Source organism: Phasianus colchicus, chromosome 14, assembly GCF_987193195.1.
Source record: "Phasianus colchicus chromosome 14, bPhaCol1.hap1.1, whole genome shotgun sequence".
In the NCBI taxonomy this organism is placed as follows: domain Eukaryota; kingdom Metazoa; phylum Chordata; class Aves; order Galliformes; family Phasianidae; genus Phasianus; species Phasianus colchicus.
In genome coordinates, this window is record NC_143449.1 from 2,861,410 (window position 1) to 2,888,188 (window position 26,779).

General features: G+C 44.3%; 1 protein-coding gene across 1 annotated transcript; it reads left to right on the forward strand.

Annotated features, from left to right (window-relative positions):
- The first annotated feature begins 376 nt into the window (after window positions 1–376).
- On the forward strand, window positions 377–12,481 carry VMA21 (vacuolar ATPase assembly factor VMA21). Its single transcript, XM_031602685.2, has 3 exons — window positions 377–537; window positions 2,181–2,290; window positions 3,472–12,481. Exons 1-3 carry the CDS (start codon window positions 482–484, stop codon window positions 3,612–3,614), a joined length of 309 nt encoding a protein of 102 aa, XP_031458545.1. The 5' UTR covers window positions 377–481; the 3' UTR covers window positions 3,615–12,481.
- Window positions 12,482–26,779: the final 14,298 nt, after the last annotated feature.

Below are 26,779 nucleotides of genomic sequence, written 5' to 3' on the forward strand. Positions count from 1 at the left end.
TGGGAAGGCCTGGCTGTACTGCAGCATTGAGACCCGCTGCTCGGACTGCAGCACGTCTCGGTTACAGCAGGGGCCATTTCCTTCTGGGTACGACCAGGAGCTCTTCCTTTAGCACCAGAAGGTATTTTTCTACAGCCTTTGGGCGACGAATTCATATTTGAGGGCCGAAAGGACGCAACGAAGCCATTCAAAAAAATTCTGAGCAACTTTACAGCCGGGAGAGGAGGACACCTGGACGGCTTCTTCTCCGCCCCCTGTCCCCAGCAGCAGCTCGGTGCCTCCGTCAGCAGGCCGCGCCCGCGGTTGCCAGGGAGACGGCGGCGCTAGACGCCAGCTCTGCGCATGCGCATGGCCCTCCGGCAGCCAGTCGGTGTGCGGTCAGGTGACCAGAAGCGGCTGTAACGCGGTCAGGTGACCGGAAGTAGCGGCAGCGCGGTCAGGTGACCGGAAGCGCGGCAGCGCGGGGCTCTAGGGGGTGGTGATGGAGCGCTACGACAAGGCGGCGCTGAACGCGGCTTTCGCGCCCGAGTTTCGGCAGTAAGGCCCGGGACCGGACGGGGTCCTGGCGGGGTGGTGGGGGCTGGGAGCTGGGAGCCTGAACCGGGAGGGAGGCGTTCCCCGGGTCGGTGCCCCTGGCTTGGGGCGGCCGCCTCCGGGAGCGGCGTGTGGGAGGCCCCGGGCTCAGCAGGGCCGTGCTGCGTGCCCCTGGCAGGCCCTGGGACTCGGGTAGCGGGGCGGGTGTGTGGCGAGGAGCTCCGTGGTACGGCAAACATTTGCCTTTCGTGTGAAGGGAGCAGCGAGCGTGTGACACTGTGAGGAACGTGTTTGTCGGTGCCGCGCTCTTAACCTGGGGAGTAAGCTAGTGGTCGTACTTTCGTACACCCATGGTTAGGGGCTAGGTAGGGAGCCTAAATGGAGAGTAGGTTCTCGTTTCCATTGGAAAGGCATGGGGAAGCTTCAGTGTGTTTATTCTTTTCGCAGAGAGAAAACTTAGGCTGAGCTGTAGGAAGGGAAAAGATTCTGAGCATCTCCTCTTTAAGCGACAAGCTGCTTGAATGTATGTCAGTGTAATGTGGCCTAATCAGCACAAGTGCTGCTGGCTTTAGTGCAAAAGCTGTGTGGCTATGCATCACTGTCTTTTTATCACTGCCAGAGAATGAGTTTGCTTGATTTTCATTCCCACTTTTCCTAAGAAACATTGAGGGTAAAACACTTCAAGTACTATGCTTGTCCCAAATGTCTGGAACCTTTGCAAATGTCTGGGATTATAAGAATTGTGTGTCCCTGACTTGAATTGGCTTTGGTAGGGATTTGTGCTTTAAGGTCTGAAGGACACTTGTCATTGTTTATGGTGATCTTTGGAAGCCAGAAGTTGTTGGTTGGCTTACACGTTCACTGCTGCATAAAATAATCGAGTCAGCGAAGTGGAGTGATTAAAAACTGGCAGAAGCACACACAGAGAAACAAAATCTGTGTTGTTTTGTGAATACAAAACCTGTTCTAGCAGGTAAAGTCCAGGGAGACCTTACCAACAACACAGTCTCTCCTGATTCTTCTATTCAAGGTCTTTTATGTTTAGGTCTGGGAAGGCAAAAAAAAAAAAAACTATGAATGCTGTGGTGCTCTAGCTCCATGTTCTAGTTACTGCTACAGTTATTCCAAGGTTCTTAGTGGAAACAGAAGTTATTTTAAACAGAGGGACAGTACCTAAAAAAGGAACTTCATTTCCAACTGTTAAGTCATTCTGTACTTCCCTCTGTGCCCCAGCCTGTGGCATTTGCCTGAAATTGTAGTTATTTTTTCTGAGGAAAATGGGGAACTTGGCAAGTTTTGTTGTGAAATACCATCATGTGTGTCACATGCATGTATATCTAGCACTAGATATTTAATAATGTGAAAATAACACACCTATGTTGTTAATATTAGCAAAACAGGAAGAGAAAAATCTAATACTGTTGCTCACCTTGCTGGTGAACTTTAACTGCCATTCCTGCATCTTTTTGAGTACTGTGGTTTTCTGTTGCAGTTAGCAAATGTCTACTCGGTCTTTGTCACTTCCAGTGCCCTCGGTTTTTGAGAAGTAATTGGATTGCTTCTCCTGCTCAAGGCAGGTTCTTGTCCTGTGTCAGGTGTGCATATTGTGACTTCCTTCTATCTGTAACTTTTCTTATTTATTTCAGAAATGAGGGTTCATTAACATCAACTTTAAGAACACTTCTATTCTTCACAGCTCTAATGATCACATTGCCTGTTGGGCTGTATTTTTCATCAAAGGCTTATATATTTGAAGGTAATTCCATCTCTACCAATTAGCATTACTATTGCAAAAACAGGGAAACCTTTCTTTCCTCTTTTGAATGTTAGTTTATTTATACAAACTAAAAGCTCTGTTATGTCTAACTTGTATATGTATTCTGTGCATCTTTTCCTGCACTGTGGTGTGCAGTTTAACATTCACTGTTATACAGTAGTTTATATTGTATACAGGTGCAGTATTCCCCTCACATAAAGAGCATCTTAACAGCACACTTCCTCAGAGCTGTGTCAGGTTTATCAGGGATGGGCTTCCTGCAGCTGTTGCCAATTAAATGTGTGTTCAAGACAGAGTAATGTTATTCAGTGGTATTTTTTCTGCATTTTAAATCACACCTGAATTTATAAATGTGAGCTGCTTTTAAGAGCAGTTTGTCAGTTTATAACTAAGTTGGAAGGTCTTCCAGGATACTTCTCCTTTTGTGCTTACTGCTGTATGTAGTTCTCAAGGCTGAGAAATTTGCTAAATTACTTTCAAATTTATTTGTAGTGTATTGAGTTGTTGTTCTTTTTACCAAAGTGTAAACGGAACCTTAACTTTGTTGGCATTTAATGGCAAAACTGTCAGCATGGATAAGATTGGACTTGTTTGGAAGGATGCATTATTGGTGTGTGTGTGCGCTATTTTTGTTATTTCTTGGTGAAGAAAAATGATGTTTTGTCTTCTGGTATTTGAATGCTTGTGAGAAATACCATCTTAAGTGATGAGGAGTTGTTTTACAATCTAAGCTAAGAAGGTAGAAGTTCTATAAATGTAATTATTTTTCCACTGATTTTTCCTTTTACAGTGGCAAATAAACAGTGTAGTTGTTTTCTCCCTCTATTTTCCTGCCCTGCAAAGGTTTATGCTTTGGAAAAAAGGATGATGAGGTTTATTTGATGCTGGAGGGTAATAAAGAAAATGTGGGTGTTGCAGAACTCTGAATTGCGGACTTTAAAAGCAGAATGTATAATCTTAAATGTTTTGTGGGGTTGCTTTATTCCAGAAATGCTTTCAAGATCTCTAATTATTGTAGTGCATTCTCTGTGTATCTTTTTGAGCTCCATCTTGACATATAGGAGTACGTTGAACTTTGGTCTTTTGAGGGGGGAAAAAAAAAAGCTATCTTCTATTTCAGCATTCATAACTAATGTTTTTTCCTTCTTTTATCTTCGTAGGTACCTTAGGAATGTCCAACAGAGACAGCTATTTTTATGCTGCCATAGTTGCTGTAGTCACTGTTCATGTGGTACTTGCTATGTTTGTATATGTAGCATGGAGTGAAGGCAGTCGACAGTGGCGGGAAGGCAAACAGGACTAAAATGGAAGCCATCATCATCTGCTACCTACAGACTGTAAATATCACTTCTGCAAATGGAAAGCATTCTTCAAAATGTGTAATAGATGTATGCAAAGATCAGGCTGATATCTCAACCCTGTTCAGTTATGATAAGACCTGTGCTTGTCTTGGATGTGTAGCAGTATTTTCTGTAATGCTGATGGAAGTTGTATGTGGGTGTAATCTAATCAGCTTCTACTAGATTGAGCTGAGGAGGTATTCATGTGAAATCAGAATGAAATACTTAAAAAAAAAAAAAAAAAACCACCACAAATCACGTAACTATTTTTGCAAATACTAGTATTTTTTCTGGCCTGCTCTGAAAATAACATCAGCCTGAAGCAAGCATTATGTTTTAAATTAACTAAATTGCTGTTTAAAAAATAATATACTTGCTGTCCAAACAAAATGGAAAAGATAAGATTTCTTTTCTGTGTTTAGTCCAGATCTGCATTCTCTTATGCTAATTCATCAGGTTACTACAAGTATAGCTTACTTTGTTGGAAGAAGTGGAATAAAGGCCTTGGCCCAAACTGGCAGCTCTTTACGGCAGTGTGCTAGGCTGAGGCTTTGTACCTGTAGCATTTGAAAGCTGTCAGAAAAAGTTGTGGGTGGTATCTGAAAATCTCATTAAGGAGCATCCTCTGAAGTATTCTTACCTTCCTATTAAAACCAAATGTTGCTTTCTGACTTCAGTAATTCATTTTTTCAGGACATCTCAGTTCAGTTACTCGAGTAGGATGAATAGGTTGTTTTAAAAGCAACACGAGGTAAATGTGTTTAGTGACCTTATCCTGCAGTTACAGTTTGAGTCCAAAACATTGGGCAAGCTTCCTCTCCTATGAGGTGGAATTATTCCTTGGGGAGGTTGTAGAATTTAAAAATTAGAACTTGTTACTTAGGAGATCGTGGGATGCCTTCCTAATGTGGGATACCCACCTTTCCTCATCTTCAGTTGTGATTTTTGTTATGGTATAAAATTTAATTTCAAATTTCCTTTTCTTTTGCTTTGAGAGCATTTGTCTCATTAGTGCAGTGCTTGTCTTTTTGTTCTTCTACACTTAAATCTCAGTGAAGCAAAAGAAATGGTGTAGTGGCACAATTTATGTCCTTCTATGTATGTACTTGATAATTGCTGAAGGATGCAACTGCATTGCCTGTGGTGAACTAAGCAGTAACAGCTATAACCTGCACTAATGAGCAGTGGAGGAACAAGTGAGATATAAGGGAGAAAACAAGCTGTTTGCAAATGTTGTCCTTTATGAAGCAGAACACAATGATCATGTTATGGAAACTTTGCTTCTCTTCATGTGTATGAAACTGTATACTGTGAAATGATACAATATGTTGAGCTCTTTTTCTTCCTCAGCTGTGTCTGGACACTCACCATAGTACAACCATAGTGACACTTTTGTGTTGTAGAATAACAGCCCAAATTTCACTTCTCTGTTGAGCTGATGTTAGCAATCTATTTAGTATGTAGACAAAACTTCTCCCCTCAGTTCCAGCAGTGCACAGAACTTTTTCTAAAGCTGTTTGCTTTTAAGTTCTTGTACTTCAGGTCTTTCTGTTAATTTGAAATTTGTTATATTAGTTGAGTATTTTTGAAGTGTTTTGCTTAATATAGGACTTGGAATGATTTTGTTGTTACACTTGTCTTTTGTAAATTGTACCCAATGAAACAAAAATTAGGTATCCATGCAAGGTAGTGTTCCCAGAACTCATTCCTCTCCTCAGCCTGTGTGCGCAAACAAACACACTGTGTGCTAGGACATAGTTAAGCATTTGCAATGAAACCTGCACAGGAGTGTAAGGCTAATACAAATCACTTTTACATTAACTGATTATGGATGAGAAAAGTTAACATCTCATAGCACTGAAATACAAATGTAGTTTGTATTATGGCATGTTGGGTCCCTGTTCTCCAGTGTGTGGAACATGCACGTTGTAGAACAAGTACTTTAATAAGAAACTACTCTGCAATACACGATGCACTAAATAAATGCGTGTGCTGAACATTTTGAATAATATCTTTAATAATGCTCATGAATACTGCAGCTTACAAGTAGATCAGCTGTGGCATTGTTCAGTAGCTGTGTTAATTTATAATGGCTTATGGATGTGAAAATGATGGTTGTGCTTTATTGCCTGGGTCTAGTGCTCTATCTGTTTTACTTCACACGGCAGAATTCTTAGATGCTAGATTAACTTCCTAGGAATAGTAAGGAAACAGCTTAATAACAAAAATCTAAGAGGCTTGATTTATGCATAGAAATCCTAATGTCTCAGCAGCTGGACATAGTAAGATCTTTTCTCTTTGAAGATAATGTTTTGATCAGAAATGTTCTCCCTGAGAAAAGAGAGAATTTGTGAGTTTCTGGACAGTCAAATACCCCTGGGTTTTACCTTGCCTGTGCTTGGAAGTTGAAACAACCACTAAGGTAAGTGCTGCAATGTGAGCAGTCAAGTGCTGGAATTACACTGTGACTTGGGAGCTCGAAGAACAGAAACTACAGTCGTATAATGGACAATCTGCATGGAATAGATACTCTGCTGGGAGCCGTGCTGTGCCTTAAACTTGCCAAGATTTATTATATTTCGAGAGGTTGATTGCAGTTTTTTTTTATTGTTTGTATTTCCTCATGTCCTTGTTAGTGCCTAGGCTAACTTAACTAATGAGTTACATTTTTATTGTGTAATAATCATTGAGATTTTTGATTGTTTATGTTTTGATTACTCCACAACTGTGATCAGTTTCCATATTTTGTTGCATTGCTTTTATTTTCTATAAAAGAACAGTGTAAAATTTGTAATGATGTGGTACTTTTAAAGTGATGCTCTAAGTTCATTATATTACTGAGAATGGATTTGAAACAACTGCTCTTAAAAAGACAAAACTGGGAGATATGGCCTGTACAACCCTTTCAGTACTTGAATGTTTTTTTTTTTTTAGTAGTGGTCCATCATGTGTTTGTGTAGGTTTACTGTCAGCTAGTTTAGGTAAAATAAGTGATTGTAAATGGATATTTTAAAACTGAGATTGTACCAGAAATTTAATGAAATGTTTTCCTAAGATTATAAATAGTGAGAATAATGGAGGGAGGTGGGGTGGAATTGAGGACTGGAAAATCAGTAGCTTCTCAAAATTAGTTTAACTTTCTTTACTTTTTATTATTTCCCTTTTTTTTTTTTTTTGTCTGCAGAACACTGGTGGATATCCAGCCTGTCCAGTATGCAGGTGGTGACTTTGGTTTATGGTTAATAATACCTGATTTAATTCATCTGTGAACAGCTGGCTAAGAAGGTGGTGATGTTGATGATCATATTGTTAACGGGAGTTGTTTGTCACACTAACACACACACTTCAGGCAGTCTTTACAGTATATAGAAAGCAAAATACCACTTTTTTTTTTCTGTATGAGGGAGGACATAATAATACACTGCTTAAACAACCTCCTCTGTAATTTGTACAATTTTATTCTTTGGACACTATCAAATTGATACAGATTTAAATATGTGGTTTTGTTACGCTGTATTAGCAGCATGACAGACTAGATGGCAGGCTTTTCTATTGGATTCCCATGGTGGGGGGAGTTGTGCTTGCTGGAAAATTATATTCTCACTTAGTGGTTAGCAGAAAAACATTTGTTACTGCAATTGTGATGGTTTTTGCTTAGGCTTTTCATGGCCCACACGATTGGATGGGATGTACTCACAGCCTGCCGACGGGTGTTGTTGGTATTGGCTCAGGTGAGTAAAGGACAGGGACTCTAAAATAGAGAAGAACTAAGCTATCTATGTATTATTGTGAAGGAACACTATGTGGGTGTGATGGAAATTGAGGTAGGTTGTTGCCCATAGAGCAAGGGGAGGAAAGGGCCTGTGAAAGCCAATGAGTGGCTTGGGGCAGGGTGAGGGCTGGGATGTGCTGGCACAGCTTGCTGCATGGGGACTTGGGCACCATATGTTCTTGTTCAGAAGTGTTTATCCTGTTGTTCTCTGGGGGATTATGCAGAATCATTGATCTGAAATATTGAATGTAGATCATAATACAAAGCCAGTTCTGGTTTTAACTTTCAATTGAAGTTATTTGTAGGTTGACAGCTTTGCATCTCCTTTTGTGCAAATGTGGGGCACATTTGTTCAGCTTTCTGTTACACAACAAGCATTGTTACTAGCTCTGACTCATCTCTTAGGGGTGGGTCAAGCCCTTGGAGTGTAAATATTTCTTAAACACAGACTAACTGCCTTTACTGTTCATTAGATCTGATCAACTCTTACTCTAAGGGAGACAAAAGCTGCTTGTTTAAAGTTCACAGGAAATGGTACTTGATATTTCCCTGCAAAGGGGGGGCTTAGTTGATCTTGAAAGGATACAAGGAAATGCTATGTAGCTTGGGGCCCCCACAGTGATTTTCATATTTGAAGGTGTATGCTAGAGTGTCAGTTTCTGAGATGGTGGGATGCGCCTTGAATTTCTTTGTTAGGAGGGATGAATTACAGTGCTGTGTAATGCTGCTTATGAGTTATGGTTTAAGAGATTGTACAGAGGTAAACTATTGGGATGTCAGTGCCCTTTAAGATGGCATGAAAAAATATGGGGAAGGTAAATGGGAATTTTGCTAGAAGGCAGCTTTTTTGGAGTGCTAGTCTCCCAGTTTGTATTCTGAAAACAAGGGGCAGAATCCATGGCGTTCCCGTTTCTGGAAGACAGGGATATTGACTGTGAAGTCTTGTGGTGGAGGATGGCTGAGGAGAAGAGCCTGGAAAGTCGAGTCACTTGTTGACTGACCGGTGAATGTCCAGGGCTGAGCTTTTTTGGTGTGGGTTTTCTCTTGTGTTTCAGACACTGTCTTTGTCCTGCAGGCTGGTAGCTGGCATGTCCTTGCTGTCAATGAGAACATGTGGATGCCCAGTGTTTCTTGGAGCGATCAGCTGAATGCTGTCTGCTGTGAATTTAAAATAGTACGAACTCCTCACGAGCCTGGAAAAAAAGCTGGTGGTGCTTAGGGTTGGCACGTGACACTGTAGAATAGTTTTAGTGCAAATAGCCCCATGGCTGAGATGCCTGATATGTGTTATTAATTAAAACTCTTTTTAATTGAAGAGTGATTTATGAGTGAGGGTAACAGCAGTGAAAGTTAAGGAAGGAGAACTGCTGTGGGTGTGGGTTCGTGTTGCAGCACCACTGAGGAGCTGTTTAATAACTGCTGCTCTTTGTCCTCATGATGCAGTTTCTCTCAACTTGTGTGCTTTCCTTCAGACATTTTCGTTAGAACCTCAGTACAGTATTGTTTTTTTTCTCTCCATGTAATGCATACTCTCACCCAAAAATCCAAGCCAGAGGTGCTTCTGATGATCTGAGTGTTCCAACTGTTTTGATGTCTGTTGTGTGTTAGGTGCAGCTGTGTTTAAATGTGGACTGGCTGTAGATGAGGGGTTCTGCAGCAGCCCAGGGCTTGCTGTGTGGCTATCAAATGTTGTGCTTTGTGTGTACTGCTTGCTTTCCTATTTAATGGTTCCAAAAATGTTACAAGTAATCTTGAGTAGCAGCTGTTTCACAGCTCTTGGTTTTACTAACCACAGACTGGATCTTTACTTGGTTTTTACGATTGAAATAAAATTATAATAGCTCCACTCATCACAATAATAACTGACTGATCTGTTACACGCTAAGCCAGTTCCTTTATATTTAGCCAGCATTGATTTTCCACCCATTACACTTCTGCAAGCAGCAGGAAGTTCCTCACACTTTTTTTAGCACTTCTTACTCTTTACCTGCTCTAGCTATTTGCTGCCACCTGAAGCACTTGATGGTTATTTTCTGTCCACAACATCTGTTGTGATGCCTAGCTAAGATCGCATGGAGCTTTGCAGGGCATAGGGCTTTCAAGTCTGTGTGTTTTCAGAATTGTGAGTGCTAGTGATTGTAGGGATTTTTCTGGTCATGTCTTGAATCAGTGAACGTAGGAATATTACCGTCTGACTTGTGTAGTCTGATATTTTCTTCACAGTGTGCAGGTGGCTGTAGTGCATGCTTTCCTTTTTTATGGGTTCTGAGTATTCAGTGACATCTGTCTCAGTGGGTTTTTGCCTTTTATCAGCTGGCTTTAGGCTTTGCTGGGCTTCTTGCACACCTTTTCTGTCTGGTGCTTTCCTCCCAGCTCCTCCTAAAATCTTCCAGCAGTAAGCTAGGTGGAGTTTGCACACTCCTGGAGGATGATGCTGCATCTTGCTTATTTCCAGGATTCTTTGAATAGTATGAATGCTATTTTTTGCCCTGCTTTGCTTTTCATCTCTTCATTTACCCACAGAATTTAGCTAGGAATGAGTTCTGTGGTCAGGATGCAGAGTATGCATATGGTGGTACGTGGGAGAAGGCTGGAAAAAAAGAAACAGAGTAAAAGATCAAAGAATAAAACTAATGTATAGACACTTTTTCACGTATGCCTTTGGGTATGTACGTGTCTTTATCTTAGCTCTAAGCACTTGGTTTGGGGAGCTGCATTCAGGCATGACTAATCTGCATTTATCTCCGTCTTCAGCCTTTCACAAAACACTGTACCATTTGAAATGTTTTATTTTTCTGTATTTAAAGAACATTCTTTTATAATCCAAATGCTTTTTCATTTGTCTAGAACAATTGGTGGAAGTGTTTTTATTAATCTTTTTATTATTTATGCACTTCTATCTGCAATACACAATGAAAGCAAATGAATTGATTTTTTTGAGACAAGCTTGCTTTTCATCTTACAGGAATGATGAGTCACTAGATTCATCCAGCCCTCATCTGTATTCCTCCCCCAGCTAATAAGTTAAATGTGAGTTTTATGTTTGTATTAAAAGGCAGCCTATGCTTACTTCACCAGGGAGCTTGTTTGAATGTTGAGTTCACAAGATGACGACCACTCCTTGCCAGAGAAAAACTGCATTTTGAGGCATTGTGGACCTTTTCAAAGTTTGTTCCCTGAATGAAGAAAACAGCATTACATTTAATTTGTTAACTCGAGTTTACACTAGGCTTAGTCTGGTGTGCTTGTAACTCTTCATGGTGATGCCAGAAGGCCTGTGGCTCTGATACGTAAATAAGTAGCAGAAGAAAGAGAGCTCACTTCTTTGCCTTTGGTCTGTTAATCCTGTAGGTAGAGAGTATCAGGGTGTATGAGGTGCTCTGCTGATTTAGGACAAAAGTCATCTGCTACTGTCTGATGGGAACAGTGCTGCAAATAGTCGTACTGATGGGACCTGGGAGGGAGCATGGAGGACAGAAGTGGATGGGAGTACTTTAAGTCGGCGTTGCTGCTGAAGCCCCGTGCTACAAGATGCCCAACTTTGAGCTGACTCCCACACTAATGAAGCCAGGCTTGTTTAAAGCTAAGTAGAGTATGGTCCTACAGTTCTGCAATTGCAGGTGTGCTGTGAGCCAGCAGCTCTAGTTCCAGCTGCAGCTCACTTGGAAGGGCAAGAAATAACTACAAAGCTGACTTTCCCTACCACTGTGCATGTGCGCAGTTCTTTAACATCAATTTACTTTACACATTACTTTAACATCAATTTTCAGGCTACCCACTAAGCAGTGCTGTGCCCTGGGGAAGTGGGAGCATTCAATGAGTTGAGTATGGCTTCTCTTGTACTGTCTTTTTTTATGTATTCATTAGATTGCTAGCATTAAGATAAATAATCCATCTCTTTACTTGCCACTGTAAGGAGTTTTCTCCTTTCTTCTGCTCCCAGGAGTTTTAGCATTTACTGAAGCCTATAATCATTTCAAAGTCCTTTTTCCAGTGCTTTATGCTTTTAGAGTGTTTTGCCAATCCTTGTTAGTTAACGAGAGACAGAGATGTATCCATATTCTCCATTGTCCAGAGCTACCGGTGTCTTTGTGCATACCTCCAGCTAAGGCCAGACTGCAGATTCCTGTTAAAAGATTCCTGTTTTGCACCACTTTTACTTTCCTTGAGCTCTCCACAGCAAACACCCTTATGTGAATGGCATTCTCAATAGAAGAAATTGCAGAAGTGCAAGTGATTGATGGGGTCTGTCAATTACTTTAGGCAGAGCAGCTTGTGGGAGGAAGAAGAGATTCCAATATGTCAGCAGTGGAAGCTGAATTGTATGCTGAAGTTCAATGACTGGATGCTCTCATGGGTGATTCATGTTCATAGCTTCCAGGTTCAGTTTGGAGTTTGGTTGTGAGGAGAGCAGGCACCAGAAGCTTGGGTGAGACGCTTCTGAAAAAGAGTGGTGCAGCTCTGTGAATAGATGATGAAGCTGTTTCTCCTCTCCTTTGAAGATGACAGCATGTGGAGAAACATTGCAGTTGACTGCAGGCTGATAGGTCGAGAGATTTGAGCATTCTCTTGCAAACGGACAGTGGTCTTCAGTGAGCATGGTTTCGTGTATGCTTCAGTGTCAGGTTCAGACCTAAGTGTGCAGTAGGTCGTTTTTCCCAGATGTATTCCTGTTAGCTGGTATCAACAGCTTTCCTTAGAGTTTCACCAGTGGTCTACTGACTGTGCATGGACTGAAGGTTGTAAATCATTCCAAAAGTAAGCACAAGGTAAACCAATTAATATGATTTTCAAACCCTCTCTTATACTATAAGTTATTTAAAAGTACAGTGTAATGAAGATGATACACGTGCCCAGAAAGTACCTCCTGCAGTGCCTATTTTGCAGTTTGGTGTTCCACATAATTGCTATTACTTTCCTTGTTTATTTGTACGTGTGCTCATTAAGATCTCTGCAAAGTGGAGGGACTCTTCAAATGCTGATGGGGATGAGTGTATTCATTATAAGCTGATAATTCTCATAACTTGTTAAATTAAAATATAAATGGATTACAGTGTAGTTGGAGTGATGAAAGTGGTTAATAAACTTCAGAAATAAGTGCACTGAAACTCTAAATAGTATTATCCTTTACAGCAGAATCATGCTCCCATTCATTTAAATGGTATTGTGACTGACTTTGTTCTAGTCCAACTTTGAGGCGATGCCTCCATGAAAATCTCATGACGTGCCTTCCAAAATGGCATCAAAGACAAAGAGAAAAACAGACTTGACAAAACGAGGTCAGTACATTAGCAAGAGCAGAGTGGGCTGAGCAGCTTTGTTTCCTGAATCAAAGCTTAATTTCAGGAGCATTTCTGTACTTTTGTTAGTATGTCACTGCTGCTCTTCTCAGCAGAAAGGGACCAAAAAGTGCCTTAAAGGTGGATAAAGAGTTGAAGGTCTTGACCAAAACCTGCTGTCTCCTTTCAGAGCACCTGAGTTTAAGGGTATGGGGATGCACAAGGCATCCCTTTGGGGTGGGGAGGGTGGGATGTTGCGGTCCCAGCTAGGATTGTAGCCAGCCCCTGTACAAGACAGAGGTCATACTATCACCAAGGTTGGAAAAGGCCTCCAAGATCATCCAGTCCCACCTACCACCATTATTTCCCACTAGAACATGGACTGAAGCATCTGAGGAAAGCATGAATGAAGGCCAAGTATAATATTGCTAGAGAATCACAAGGGAATGTTGTGCAGCCCCATGCACTGGGCTGTGCCAGGGAGGATGTCTTGTCCCACTGATAGCTGCTTCTCGCCCCTGTGTGAGATTGGCTGTCACTGCTTTTCCACAGTGAAAGACTTCTGAAGGAAGAAGGGGTGCTCTGTAGAGACCTCAGAGAGTGCTATGGCATTCCCATATGGCAATGTGAAACTTCTCCAGGTGCAATTCATCAGCCTTGGGTGGTAGGATGGGAACCAGAGAGCATTCATGAACAGAACACTCTTCTCTTGGATCCCGTGCAGCAATGCTTCAACTGTTTTTGTGACAGACTGCTTTAACATTTATGGGAAAAATAGGATAGTTATGTAGCTGGTGGGGCTGGGTAGTCATGATCTGGTACAACTTACCAGAACACGGTGCTGCTTTTGCTTGTGGTTTGTGCAAAGATGAGATGCTGAGGAATAGTAGCTTGGGGAGCTTGCTGCTCTCTGAGGAAAAAGGGAGAAGAAAGAAATGCACTTTGTACTTCTTGGGATTTTAATTAAATAGGCAACAGTGCAGTGGCACAGTGCCAACGCTTCTCCTGGGATATGCTGAGCAGAGAGGGAATGGAGATGTAGGAAGCTCATCCAGGTGTCTGTGTCCAAGAGCAGCCTTGGTTTCAGCTGAATTAATATCCCGATGTGAAGTAGATGACTTCTGTCACCTTGAGCTTTCCCAGGTAGGACTTTGAGCGGAGCAAGCTGACAGTGATTCTGATTTTGGAGGATTTGAAGTGGCTTTCTTGATTTTTGGTGTAAACTCAAGGTGATTGTGAAGCATGCAGGAGGTCTTTAATCTTCTAGATTGACATTTTGTGGGATTACAGCTATTCAGCTTTTTGTTTCATCTTAAGAACTGGCAAGGCAAGCAGTTAAGGAAAGATGTGCTCAGAGCCTTTCGGTGTGGCTCTTTCCTGAAATCAGCCAAGCCCCCCCATCTGCATTTTGTAAGGGTATTAGCGGTGTAATTAATAGGGGTTGTGTAACAGTACCTAATTAAACTCTGATCATATCGTGTAAATTTAACTTGATTATCGTTAGCCTCAGTGAACTCAGCGGGAGATTAATCCCCACAATTCCATCAGCACAGAGGGCAGCAGCACCAGCCCTGCCCGGCAGCAGAACGGCAGTGGTGCCCCATGCTCTGAAACCCAGTGAGGCAATGGCAAGCACAGCTCTGGTGGTGGGGGATCGCCTCGCAGCCACAGTCTCACCATTTTCAAACTGATTAAAGGTCACAGGGATGCCAGCAGGCGCCCATGGCACAGGTCTTATAGTCGCTGAAGGAGTCTGTGAGAGGATTATGGCTTACGTAAGAGTTTGCTGCCTGCACCAAAGCTGCAGCCCCTTGATGTCAGCGGGCGCTGTGCTGCACCCGCCAGCAGTCCACAGATGCAGGGGCGTATGCAACGATAAGTAGCGATGCGAGGGTTCTTTAAGACGAGACTTGAAACGCAGGACCTGTTCCCTGCCTTCCAGAAGGTGGGGTGCCGCTGGGGTTTTGTCTGTGAGCACAGAGCCAAGGCAGTAATCTTATTCACTGCCTTTTTTTCCCAGATTAAAATGCTGTGTGCTTTTCTGCTATCAAGCGTTTCTTTTTTTTTTTTTTCCTTTGCTAAAACACCAAATGAGCCTTTGGTAAAACAATCTGTTTTCCTGTGCCTAGTGCAGTGCACAGCTTTTGTCCTTTCTCCCACTGACATGTCGTCTGCCACTAATAATAGTCAGATCAATGGGGCTGCCTCCTGCGTGTCTCAGTCTGACGGCAGCCCAGAAGACCCAGATGACGGCAGGAAAAGGGCTGCCATGCACGTTGCTTTTTCCAAGTGTTCTGTGCTTAATTAAAAGCAAATAGAAAGTTTTACTCTTGTTTGCATGAATGGTCACATCAAACAGTACAGGAAAATCTAGGCCAAGCTGCTTTCAGCAGCCGAAGGAGCATTACACTATTGCACTGCATCCTTTCATAGTAGCGATCTCTCTTAATAAATGTCAGGGACCTTTTGAACTTCCTTTGATCTGGGAGTGTTGCCTTTTGCTGGCAGCCTGGAGCCCACCTCGCCTCGCCCCTGGCAGCCGAGGAGAAGATGTGTCTGTGTGGGATGGGGAGCGCACATTATCTGCAAGTGGAAGTGCAACGGGTGCACACTCATTGCCTACAGAAATGGTGCCAGTTATATAACTCCTGCTGTGAGTAATAAGGTACAACTCTGTCCACTCGTCCGCAGGAGGTTTCGGAGGGCTTGGTGCTCCTGGCTGCTTAAAAGGTAAGTCAGGAATTTGTTTCTTGTTAGTGGTGCACGTGTGTGTGTTGGTAGTTATGCTGCTGAAAAGATGCTCAGGAAATGAGTGAATTAAGCATGCTTGCAGCACCTTGTGCAGCCACAGGCAGCATGCTGATCTGCTACTGATGATTTTGGGGCACTGATGCTCTGTGAGACAGCTCTGCAATGTGTTTGTTCTGCTTCTGGATTCCTCAAAGATGAGTGCAATTAAGAAGATGCTGCTGCTAAGCTTAAATGGCTTTCCCTTGGATTTTAGAGTGGTAATAACACGTTTGGAGAGAAGGCTGTGCTCAGGCAGCAAAGTGCTTTGCGTTTTACATTTAATGAAATGCTTTACAAGATGTTGGTGTTGCTCGGAATGTGACCTGCTGCTATCAGTTGCACTTGCAGAGTGGTGCCTTCCTGCAGCTCTGCTGGCACTGTCCAGGCAGTGCTGCTGGGGCTGACCTGTGGCCGTGGGCTGGGTGCCTGAGTGGGGCTGGGCTCCAGGTGAGGCAGGAGGTCCAGGCCTGCTGACTCTGTAAGCGCTGTGTGAGACACTGATAAACTGGGGCTCCTGCACAAATGCCCCACATGTCGCAGAGCGGTGACAGGTCTGTGGCGAGCTGTAAGCTCAGAAGGTTCAAGCAGTGGGACACAGAACCTATATGAGCAATGGGACCTGGATTCGTCCCAAGGAGCAGTGTGCCTGAATCCAGAGCAGCCTCAGGCAGCAGGATGGCACTGCAGGGGTGAGCACTGTCCTGAAATGAACTGTGCAGCAGAACAATAGCTTGTGTTAGATAGAGCCCGTGCTCCCTTGGGACTGTGAGTCTCTGGTGCTCAATTTTTAGATTCCTTTTTTTGTCATCCTCCGAAAGCTACTTGATGTCCCTACTCCTGTCACTTCAGCTTGTGCATTTGTTCCTTGCAATGTACAGCTAAGTAGCAAGCTAGAGGGGCCTATGTCTTATTTCATCGTTGTTCTCCTCTCCATGGCTGTGCGCCTGCTGGCCCCACAGAGCAGGCGGGCACTGCTGGGTGTGAGGACGCAAGCTGTGTGCTCACTCTGAGGGTGCAAATGACCATGGCACAAGGTGGGGTGTCCCCTGACCCAAGGAGGGTGAAGGTGGGTAGCAGTTGCCATACCCGAGGACACACTGCGTTTCACCCTGTTACTCAGGACACGCTCGTGAGATCGCAGCTCAGTTTCTGTGGTGCACCAAGTAGGGTGGGCAGCACAGAAGGGCGAGGAGGGAGCGTGTGTGTGTGGGGCAATGGGGCTCCCTTCGGCGTCTGGCTGGGCCCTGCTCTTTGGCCAGGAGTTGATGGCAAGTTTGAAACTGTGATTAGTGTTCAGGTATAAGGATTTGTCTCTTGCTGGTCAGCTGCCAACTGATCCTAGCCACAGGAGAACAGAAGACACTCAATCCCTGCTTGGGCAGGAGACCAGGCAGACTGCTCGTGGATGTCCAGCAGCAGGAGGCGGGCTGGGCCTGCCGTTGTTCCCTTTTGCTTTCTCACTGCATGTTGTTGGCCTCAGCTTTTGCCCAGGAGTGGCAGTAGGGCATTTCACTGTAGGGTTGCATGTGCTCAGCCGAGGATTTTCAGGGGAACCATCATTTCTGCCAGGTGTAGGAATCAATCATTGGCATGCTGCTGAGACTGACAGGAAGATACCCAGGGAAGGATTTAGCTCCCCCTGTAGTCTTGGTTTCTTCCACTTCTGTTTTCTCCAAGCGAACTAGTTTCAGCTGGCTGGAAGCTAACAAACTAGTTTGATCCTAGACTTGGAACTGAACCAGAACAGCTTCAGCCACAACTGAACGGATAAGTTCAGCTCCCATCCCCCAGGCTCCCCGCTTCTGGGGTGGGATACAAATGAATGGAAGCAGCATGGGACTGGCCAGGAGACCAAGTAAACACACATCACCACTCACAAAAATCATAATAATTGAAAGTGATGGGCAACCTCAGCTGGGAACTTAAACATAGCAGCCGAGAGTGAGCCACCCCTCAAGGACTGCCCTCTGCTGACACCTGCGGGAAATCTCTGCCGTGAGGGCAGCGAGGAGTGCAGGGCTGTTCCCTGTCAGGGCTGCTCCCTGCACACACTGCTCTGCCTGGGGGAGCGGGGCAGCCTGGCACAGTGCTGCTGCAGAGCCTTGGCCTTGAGCTGAGCTGATTTCTCTGTGCGCATGTCCGTGTTTAATAAGCATTATAATAAGCATTATAAAACAGTAATAAAGAATTGAAAATGTCATTGCAGTGGTGTGTGGGGCTAGGACTTGCAATTCAGCTGTGAGTCTCCTGTTGGCAAAGCTGCTCTAAGGTTTGTCTGAGCCCAGCTGTGTGATGCTTATTCTCTTCCCTGAGCAGACTGACTTCACTCCCAACTTTTGGCTCTGCCTTTTCCACGTGTGACTTGAGCCTGTCTGGTGGTGGAAACCTAGCCTGGCTTAAACTCCCAGCAGCTGAATCAGCGGTTAGCAGCATTGCTGCCTGCCTGATATAGCTTCAGGAACTCAGCTCCAGAGGACAGTTCCTGGACTTGTTCTTTTATTTATTATGTGCTTCTAGAATGAATTGATAAGTGCCTAGCATCCCGATTAGCAGAACATTGAAATAGAGGTGGAAAAACACTAAGAACCTGTGATATTAACACACTCTCGAGTGAAAGCATTGGTGGTAAAAGCAGGAGGATGGAATGGGCCCTGATAGTATCAGCTGTGCAGAGAGGAGGCTTCAGATAATGGGAGGTATCTGCATGTTTCCTGTTGAAACCTTGACATTTGAAATGCATGCTCTTCGTGTCACCCTCAGTAGCCTTGTTGCCCATTTGTTGAATTTGAGAACTGTAAATGTTTGTGTGTGTTGATTGCTGCAAGGAGGTGGGGGGTGAAGAAAAATCCTTGAGAATTTTTGGGGCCAGGCAGTGTAAAACAGTGTCGTGTAAGGGAGAGAGTGCTTTGGAGAATAGCTCTGGAGAAAGCAAGTGTCTTGCTGAGAAGCCCCCAGGGCCCAAGCAGAGGAGCAGCAGCCAGATCAGGGCTATGGGAGCATCCCTGTAATGAACTGATTGTGCTCTGCCACTGGGGGGTCCCACACATGTGAAAGGTCCCCAGGGACTGGAGGGGGCACCTCCCCCACCTTTGACCTCCCTTGTCACATCACTCCACGGTGGCTGCTGAAGCCGAAAGCACCCGTTATCAGCTTCACCATTACAAAGCTGTTTGAGGCCTCTCCCCATGCCTACAAATTTTTCAAAGTATTAAAACAAGCTGAAAACCTGCTGCCTATTTGCTGTAGCTTGGAGATGGTTTAGAGCTGGGTTTGACTGATAGCTCATCCATATCTTGTAATTCAAGTTCTTTGGAATGGGGTTATAAACGTTCGTTCACCCCATGCTTCCTCTGGGGCAGGCTGAGCCCCAGAGTTGCTCTGGGCTGCTGCCAGAGAAGCTCTCAGCAGGCAAATGTCTGCAGTGGGGTCAGGGCCAGGGAGTGCTCCAGCTTCAGTAAATCAGGAATTCCCTTTGGGAGGCAAATGGAAGAATAGGGCAGGAATTTCCAACATGCAAATAAAAGACCATATTAATAAAATGTAAATAATTGAGTGTTCATTCCTTTCAGTGTAGCTCTTGGAAGATTTCCCAGGATGTCTTTAAAGAGCTCCTTGTTAAATAGTGGGATGTTCTTTCTCCACAGGTAGGTGTTAACATAAAAACATCTCATTTCCTTCACTTGAAGAATACTATAGAATAATACTATAGAATTGCTGGGTCTGGAGATTACTGTGAAGACTTTTGGGAAATTGCAGAATCATAGAATCATCAAGGTTGGAAAAGACCTTCAAGACCATCCAGCCCAACCGTCCACCTACCACCACCATTTTCCACTAAACCATGTCCCTCAGTACAGCATCTACACATTTCTTGAACACCTCCAGAGATGGTGATTTTACCACTCCCTGGGCAGCCCATTCTAGCACCTGACCACTTTCTGGGAGAAATTTCTTTTCCTACCATACAACCTGAATCTCCCCTGGTGCAACTTGAGGCCATTCCTTCTAATCCCACTGCTAGTTATGCAGGAGAGGAGGCCGACCCACACCTTGTCCCACCCCTGGTCCTCCCACGCTGCCTTACATCTGTACCATGTCCACATAGGTCTACGGCTGCAGTTGTCCTGCAGCAAGTAGCGGAGAAGCTCAGCATGCAGGTTTGCCTGTCGGCCCACACCAGGGAAATGACAAATGTGGCTGCAGTTCTGTTAAAACCTTTATGTCATCAGTAGTGAAGCTGGAGCTTTCCGTTCTTTAAATCATGCTTTTAAAATACTGTCTTGAATAAGGATAGTGTTGTTTGCTTCAATCTGAGGGACTCCACCATTATATTCTAGTTCAAGTGTTCTGTTGCAGAAATTAACATATATCTATTTATTACAGTTTTTATTGAATTCAGTGTCTTTTGCTTAGCTTGACATTCTCTCTGTAGACTCTAGAACTGGAATAGCAAAGGTAATGAGGGCTAAGAAACAAATCATAGAATGGCTTAGGGTTGGAGGGGACTTCAAAGATCCTTTAGTTCTAACCATCTGCCATGGGCTGGTTTGGCAGCCAGGTCAGGCTGAGCAGGATCTCATCCAGCCTGGCTTAGAATGCCTCCAGAGATGGAGCATCTGCAACTTCTGCTGATGCAACCCAGGATACCATTGGCCTCCCAGGCTGCAAGTGCACACTGCTGGCTCAGGTCCAGCAATTTTGTCCACCAGGGCACCCGAATCCTTCTACATGGGTCTGGGATTGCACCACCCAAGTGCAACACTTGTTGAGCCTTAGGTTCTTAAGCACTCACTTTCAAGCCTATCTATCTCCCTTTGGGTGACATCCCTTCCTTTCATTGTTTCAACTGCATCACTCAGCTTGGTGGCATCAGCAAAGTTGCTGAGGGTACACTTGATTGCTCCCATGCTTAGCCATCCTCTGATATGCCAGTCCATTGAACCTATTTGCTGTTTTGACCTTATCTTAGCTAGAATTTGAGTTTTCATGGTGGATGAATGGGACAGCCCCTGCCCAAAGCACTGCTTTAACTATGTGGAAAATATTTTGCCAGACTGTGTGTTTATTAATAAGCTGATTTTTGTAAGGAGATGGAGCACCATGTCTGTGCTCTTGTGGCAGGGCTAGCTAATGATATTGGACAGCAAGCAACTGTCACTTTTGCTAAACCTGTCATATTGTAGATAAGCTGATTACAGCATGCAGTTGGGGTGGGCAGAATGATAGCCTAATCCATCTTAGGGCTCTACCCAAAGTCAAATCTTGAGTCTGCTGTCCTAAAGTATGTGGTTGACCCCTGAAAACCATTATCTCAGAGGCACAACGAGAGCTGAGGAGCAGAACAGTCATCAGCTTTGCCGAATAAACTCTATCAGTGTGTCTACTTGAGGGCTTGTAGACTCTCACCCCTGAGCAATGATAAAATAGGATTTTTGAGGAACAGAAGTAACACAGAATTTGTCTGAAAGCATGTCTTTGTACATTGCTTGGAAATGCCGCACAGTATTTTAGCAAACCACCTAAGGGGCTGAAACAGTCCTGTATAGAAATCACAAATGCTTTTAGGTTCAGCTGGTATTGTGTCATTTGACCAAGGCATGTAGCAGATCCTTGAATCTGAGTAGATTAATAATTTCACACGTGGAGGTTACTTAACGTTAAACTGTCCAGGTCAGTTGCTGAATCTCAGCTCCTTGATATTTGGCAACCTTTGCTCTACAGCAGTCTTTTTGTAGATGTATACATTAGATACTAGATATGGTTTCCTCAGTTGATGCTGTGATGTATGGGGCACAGTGGCTCAGCTTTATGGAACAATAACACAGATGCTGTGAATGGTTTCTTCTTCAAATCTTTATATCCATTCCTAACAAATTTTTTTCTCAGTGGCATTTAGTAGAGTTGAAAAATATTTTCATTCTCTTCCTCTTGAATTGTCCTTTTGTCTGTGCATTGCCCAACGTGCATGCAGTGTTTGCATATACTGCTGTTTTTACTGCAGATATCCAAGCTCCATGTGAAGTGAGAGTGCTGTGTTAGGCTGAGACAGTAGATGGCATGTAGAGTTTGAGGGCTGTTGATCACAGAGTACTGTCTCACAGTGCTTCACCCTCTGCAAGTTTGCAGATGACACTGAACTGCGTGGTACAGCTGATATAGCAGAAGGGAGGGATGACATCCAGAGAGACCTTGATAAACTCAAAAGGTGGGCTCATGAGAACCTGATGAGGTTCAACAAGGCCAAATGCAAGGTGTTGCACTTGGGTTGGTGCAATCCTAGATACGAGTACAGACTGGGAGAAGAAATCCTTGTTAGCAGCCCTGTGAAGAAGGACTTGGGGATCCGTGAGCCAGCAGTGTGCACTCACAGCCCAGAGACCAATAGTAGCCTGGGCTGCATCAACAGAGGGATGGCAGCGGGCAGGGAGGGGATTGTCCTCATCTGCTCTGCCCTCATGAAGCCCCATCTGGAGTACTGCGTTCATGTCTGGGGTCCCCAGCACAAGATGGACACGGGGCTGTTGGAGAGGGTGAAGAGGAGGGTCAAAAAGAAAGATCGCCTCTCCTATGAAGAAATAATCATAGAATCATAGGATGGCCTGGGTTGAAAAGGACCACAATGATCATCTTGTTTCAACCCCCTGCTATGTGCAGGGTCACCAACCAGCAGACCAGGCTGCCCAGAGTCACATCCAGCCTGGCCTTGAATGCCTGCAGGGATGGGGCATCCACAGCCTCCTTGGGCAGCCTGTCCCAGTGCCTCACCACTCTATGAGTGAAAAACTTTCTCCTCATATCTAACCTAAACCTCCCCTGTCTCAGTTTAAAACCATTCCCCCTTGTCCTATCACTAGGACACCCTCATAAACAGCCATTCCTCCTCTTGTTTATATGCTCCCTTCAAGTACAGGAAGGCCACAATGAGGTCTCCCTGCAGCCTTCTCTTCTCCAAGCTAAACAAGCCCCGTTCCCTCAACCTTTCTCATAGGAGAGCTGCTCCAGCCCTCTGACATCTCAGTGCCCTCCTCTGGACCCGCTCCAAGAGCTCCACGTCCTTCCTGTGCTGGGGGCCCCAGGCCTGGATGCAGTGCTGCAGATGGGGCCTCACAGGAGCCGAGTAGAGGGGGACAATCACCTCCCTCTCCCTGCTGGCCACCCCCTTTTTCATGCAGCCCAGAGCACAGTTGGCCTTCCGGGCTGCAAACGCATGGAAAAGAGGTTCTGGAGAGCCCTCGTGAGGCCTTCCAATACCTAAAAGCAGCTTATAAGCAAAAGGAAAATCAACTTTGTGCATGGATGGATCGTGATGAGGGGGATGGTTTTAAACTAAAACAGGGGAGATTTAGATTAGATGTCAGGGACATTTTTCCCTGAGAGGATAGTGAGGCCCTGAGTGGGTGCCCAGCCCTGAGGTGGCCCAGGCTGGGTTGGGTGGGCCCTGGGCAGCCTGAGCTGGGGCCTGAGTCAGAGGCTGGCAGCCCTGCCCATGGCAGGGGGTTGGAACCAGGTGATCTTTGAGGTCCCTTCCATCCCAAGCTGTGCTATGATTCTATTTAAGAGCAAAGAGGGCAGTTGTTTTCTGCTTTCTGCAATCTCCACTACTCCAGAGCACGGATTTTTGTGGCAAAGTAGTTGAAAGCAGATGTTTTTCAAAACTTTCTTCTACATTAGATTTCAACCATGTAAGCATGGCTTTCCATGCAAGGGAGCCTGGGACTGGGAGAAAAGCCTTTTCAAGGGCAAGATGTGCTTTAGCAGGTCATGAAAGTGCACTCCGAGGGCTGCTGAATCAGACTGTTCATAAAAGTCAAGAGCATTTTATTCTATGAGATGTTTATGTCCTTTCTTGAAGTGTTATGACGAGGATGAAGTGATAGCATCAGGGAACTGAGGTCATGGACCTGAGTGCTGGAGATGCGCATGCCCAACTCCACCAGTGTTTACCTCAGGATATGTTTTGGCTTCTGAATGCTAAACAGAGCAGAGCTGAAGGTGCTTTATTCCTGTTCTGAACTGCAAATAGTTTGTTGCATTTGACTGGATAGCACAGCATTAGTGCCTCTAACCAGCTCTACTACTTCTCAGAGGCTGCTGAGAAGCACAGTTCTGTTACCAGAACAGTACCCTTATTTTTATCTTCAGGAGAAAATATTTATTGAAATTACCTTTTTACTCTCAAAAGGTAGAGCTATTTCTAATTGTAGTGATATCCATGAGTACAAGTAACTTTAAAGTAAGAAAATGTTTACTGGTAGAATTCTACATTTGGGTTGTGTATTCCTTGCAGTCATCAGCTGTTCAGATTTTATTCTGGGTGCTTTTGTGATGATTAGGAAGTGATGGACAGTCTGGGTCTTTGAACTGCTATCTTTAGATGGCTCTTTAGCATGAGGCCTCCAAGGACCTCCACTGGACAGACCCAGTGAGGGAGTTATGCCCCAAAAACGCACCCAAAAGCAGCCCACCTCCCTGACCACCTCCAGAGGGCTGGAAGGCTTTGTTGAGGAACCCACTCACACCCCAAAATGTGCTTCCTCAAAGGGGTTCAGGCCATGTGCACTGAGGTTGGGACTTACTTACTATGGTCCTTCAGCCTTCACTACCCAGCTGATGTAGAGTTTCCAGCTTGTGTTCAAAGCTAAATGTTGGAGGTGTCGTCTCAAGAATCATTCCATGGTCTGCTCTCAGAGAAGACTGGTAGCTCTTTGCTTCCCTGATACCCTGTGTTCCCAGAAGGTCAGTGGCCAGAAATAGTGTGAGTTAAAACTACTTGGTGCGAAAGATGTGAGAACAGATGCCCCAGAGCAATGTAATAAAGAGCTATTTGGGGTAGAAAGGTTTTCTCCTCCTTAATTCTGTGGGCTTTTTAAAGTAAGCATTGCGAGCAAATTGTGACTAGCTCTAAAGCGTTATTTAAAAATCTGTCTTTAGATAGACTGAATTATTTTCCAATATTTCCTTTCTAAAGTGTATACAGTAGAATTCAACAAGACTTGTTGTTCTACTCATGTCTGTGTCAATGGTCCAATAATCAGTGCAGGAATCATCTTTTTCTCCAATAAAATAAAAAAAATAAAAGTTTGACTTGTCTTCTCCCCAACACTTTGCTATTAGAAAATTAAATGCTCCTGCTCTACTGAAATCTTTAATGGAAGTTTGCCAGTGGTATTCAGTTTCCCAGTAGTTAAGGGATCTGCAATCCAGAATTAAGCAAAGAAACACAACAAAGCAGACATCTAATAACGTCAGAGTGTTAATTACTGGGGCTGGGAATGTTAGACACAAAAGTTAGATTATAATGCTACGCTGAATTCTCCACTTAGGCAGCAGCACTTTGTTGAATAGGGTATAAGTTCAGGTTTCACCTAAGTTTTTGCTGCATAGCATCAATAGTTGGTGCAAGAACTAGCTTCAGCTTTGTAGCAAATTCAGGTCAGTATTTTTTAAATACAAAAGTCACTGTATTGCAACACAAAAGTGAAATATTCACTTTGCATTTGCTAACACTGAAATTTGGTGGGTTGCAGTACATTTGCATCACAAATTGCTCAGTAGCAATATGTTGGGTGATGCTGTTGTTAAAATAGAAACTACCATTGGTGTTTGGAAACAGTTCTATAGGAGAAAAAAGCCCTTCAGCATTCTTTTGTGAAGTAGCTGCAGATGGAGCACTGAGCACATCGTGGTGTGTAGGAGAAGAAAGAAGTACATTAAGGCATCTCCGTATCTGCTGCATGAGTCATCCAAAATTGATGTAAAGATGCTTTCTTTTGAGCTGTATTTATCTGATGTAGGAATCAACAGTGATGGTTCTGTCCTTCTTGGTCAGCAGTGACGCAGTGACACGTATGCTTTTTCAATGAGCAGTCATGTTATGTGCCTCTGTAGCCCCTGTGGAGCTCAGAAGGCAAGAGAGCAGCTGAAACCACCTCCCCGGGGCTTGGGAACCTGAACCACAACCCCAACATTAAAATCCAGGATGATAATGCTGTGTCATTTCTTTGCACAGAGATGGGCACGGGAGTCTGAGTAACACGGCAGTTTGAAATAACCTTCTATTTCTTTTACTGCTTTTTATTTCTTTATGTGCTTGATTGGGCAGTCCATGGGACAGGTTTCATTAGGCTCTGTGGGCACAGCTACAGTTCTCCTGAAGCTGCTGGGAACCAGGCTGTAGCTGGCCAGAATGAGCTGGCAAATGTCTAAAGTTAATGTTAACAGCAAGAAAAAGACATTGAGAATTACAGTAATCTGTAATGGGTCTGGTTTTCTGGAGGAAAGGAGATTCCAGCACAATATCTGTTGAGCTCTGGGGGTGGTCCAGGGTTTGGGCTGTCCCTCTGCTATGAACAAGAAGCCATCCAAGGAAGAAACTCATGTGTCTGATGTCGTACCAAGGCTATCCGGGGCCACAAAGCTGTGACTGGTGAGCACAGCATCAGGCCTCTGAGTTCTCTCCCAGCCTTCTCCTTTCTGATGATTTTGCCCAATACTTGTGCATCACAAATCTTCAGCTCTGAAGTCTATGATGGCAGAACAGAGACTCTTAGCTTCAGGGTCCTGACCCACTTGTGCTTTGTCCAGGATGGAGTAAATGGTTTTCTGCTGTTCCAATGTTTACTAATTGCATGGGGGAAAGTTCATATACAATTTCTTGGCATTACACCAACACAGATTTATTCTGTGGTGTGCTTTAGAAGTTTAATTAACATGAGCTTTGCAGTACGTGCTGGAAAGTAAATAACAGGCACATCTTTATTTACTTAACAGAAGAGTAACACTTCTTTAGAAAATAAGAAAGCTTTCCCTAATGCATGCGACTGTATTCACCAGTGCTGTGCAGGCCAGCCAGCAGCCCACACACTGCTTAAAGCCCCCATCAGAACAAATGCCAGGCTTAGGAGAGCCTCAAGTGCCATGCAGATATTGCAGTGTGCCTTCGTGAGGGCAGAGCTTCATCCCAGCAGCCGCACACAGTGCAAGCAGGCAGGCAGCCACGGAGTCTGCATCAGTCTGACTGCTGTGCAGAGCCATTTATGGAAAACACTTCAGTGCATGGGCTGATGCTGCTTTGCAGATTGTATCGTGCTTGTAATCAAAATATCCAACATGAGCAGAATACCCACGGCTGAACAGTTTTGCTTTGAAAGGACTTCTTGGCGGGGAACCTGGCTGTCACCTGCGTTATAAATCTCAGCTGGCAGCATTTTAGAATGGGAGCCCTGATATGACCTCTAGCAGAGAATCAGAGATGACAGCCATGTGAGAAGGCTACTGTGCTTTTGAT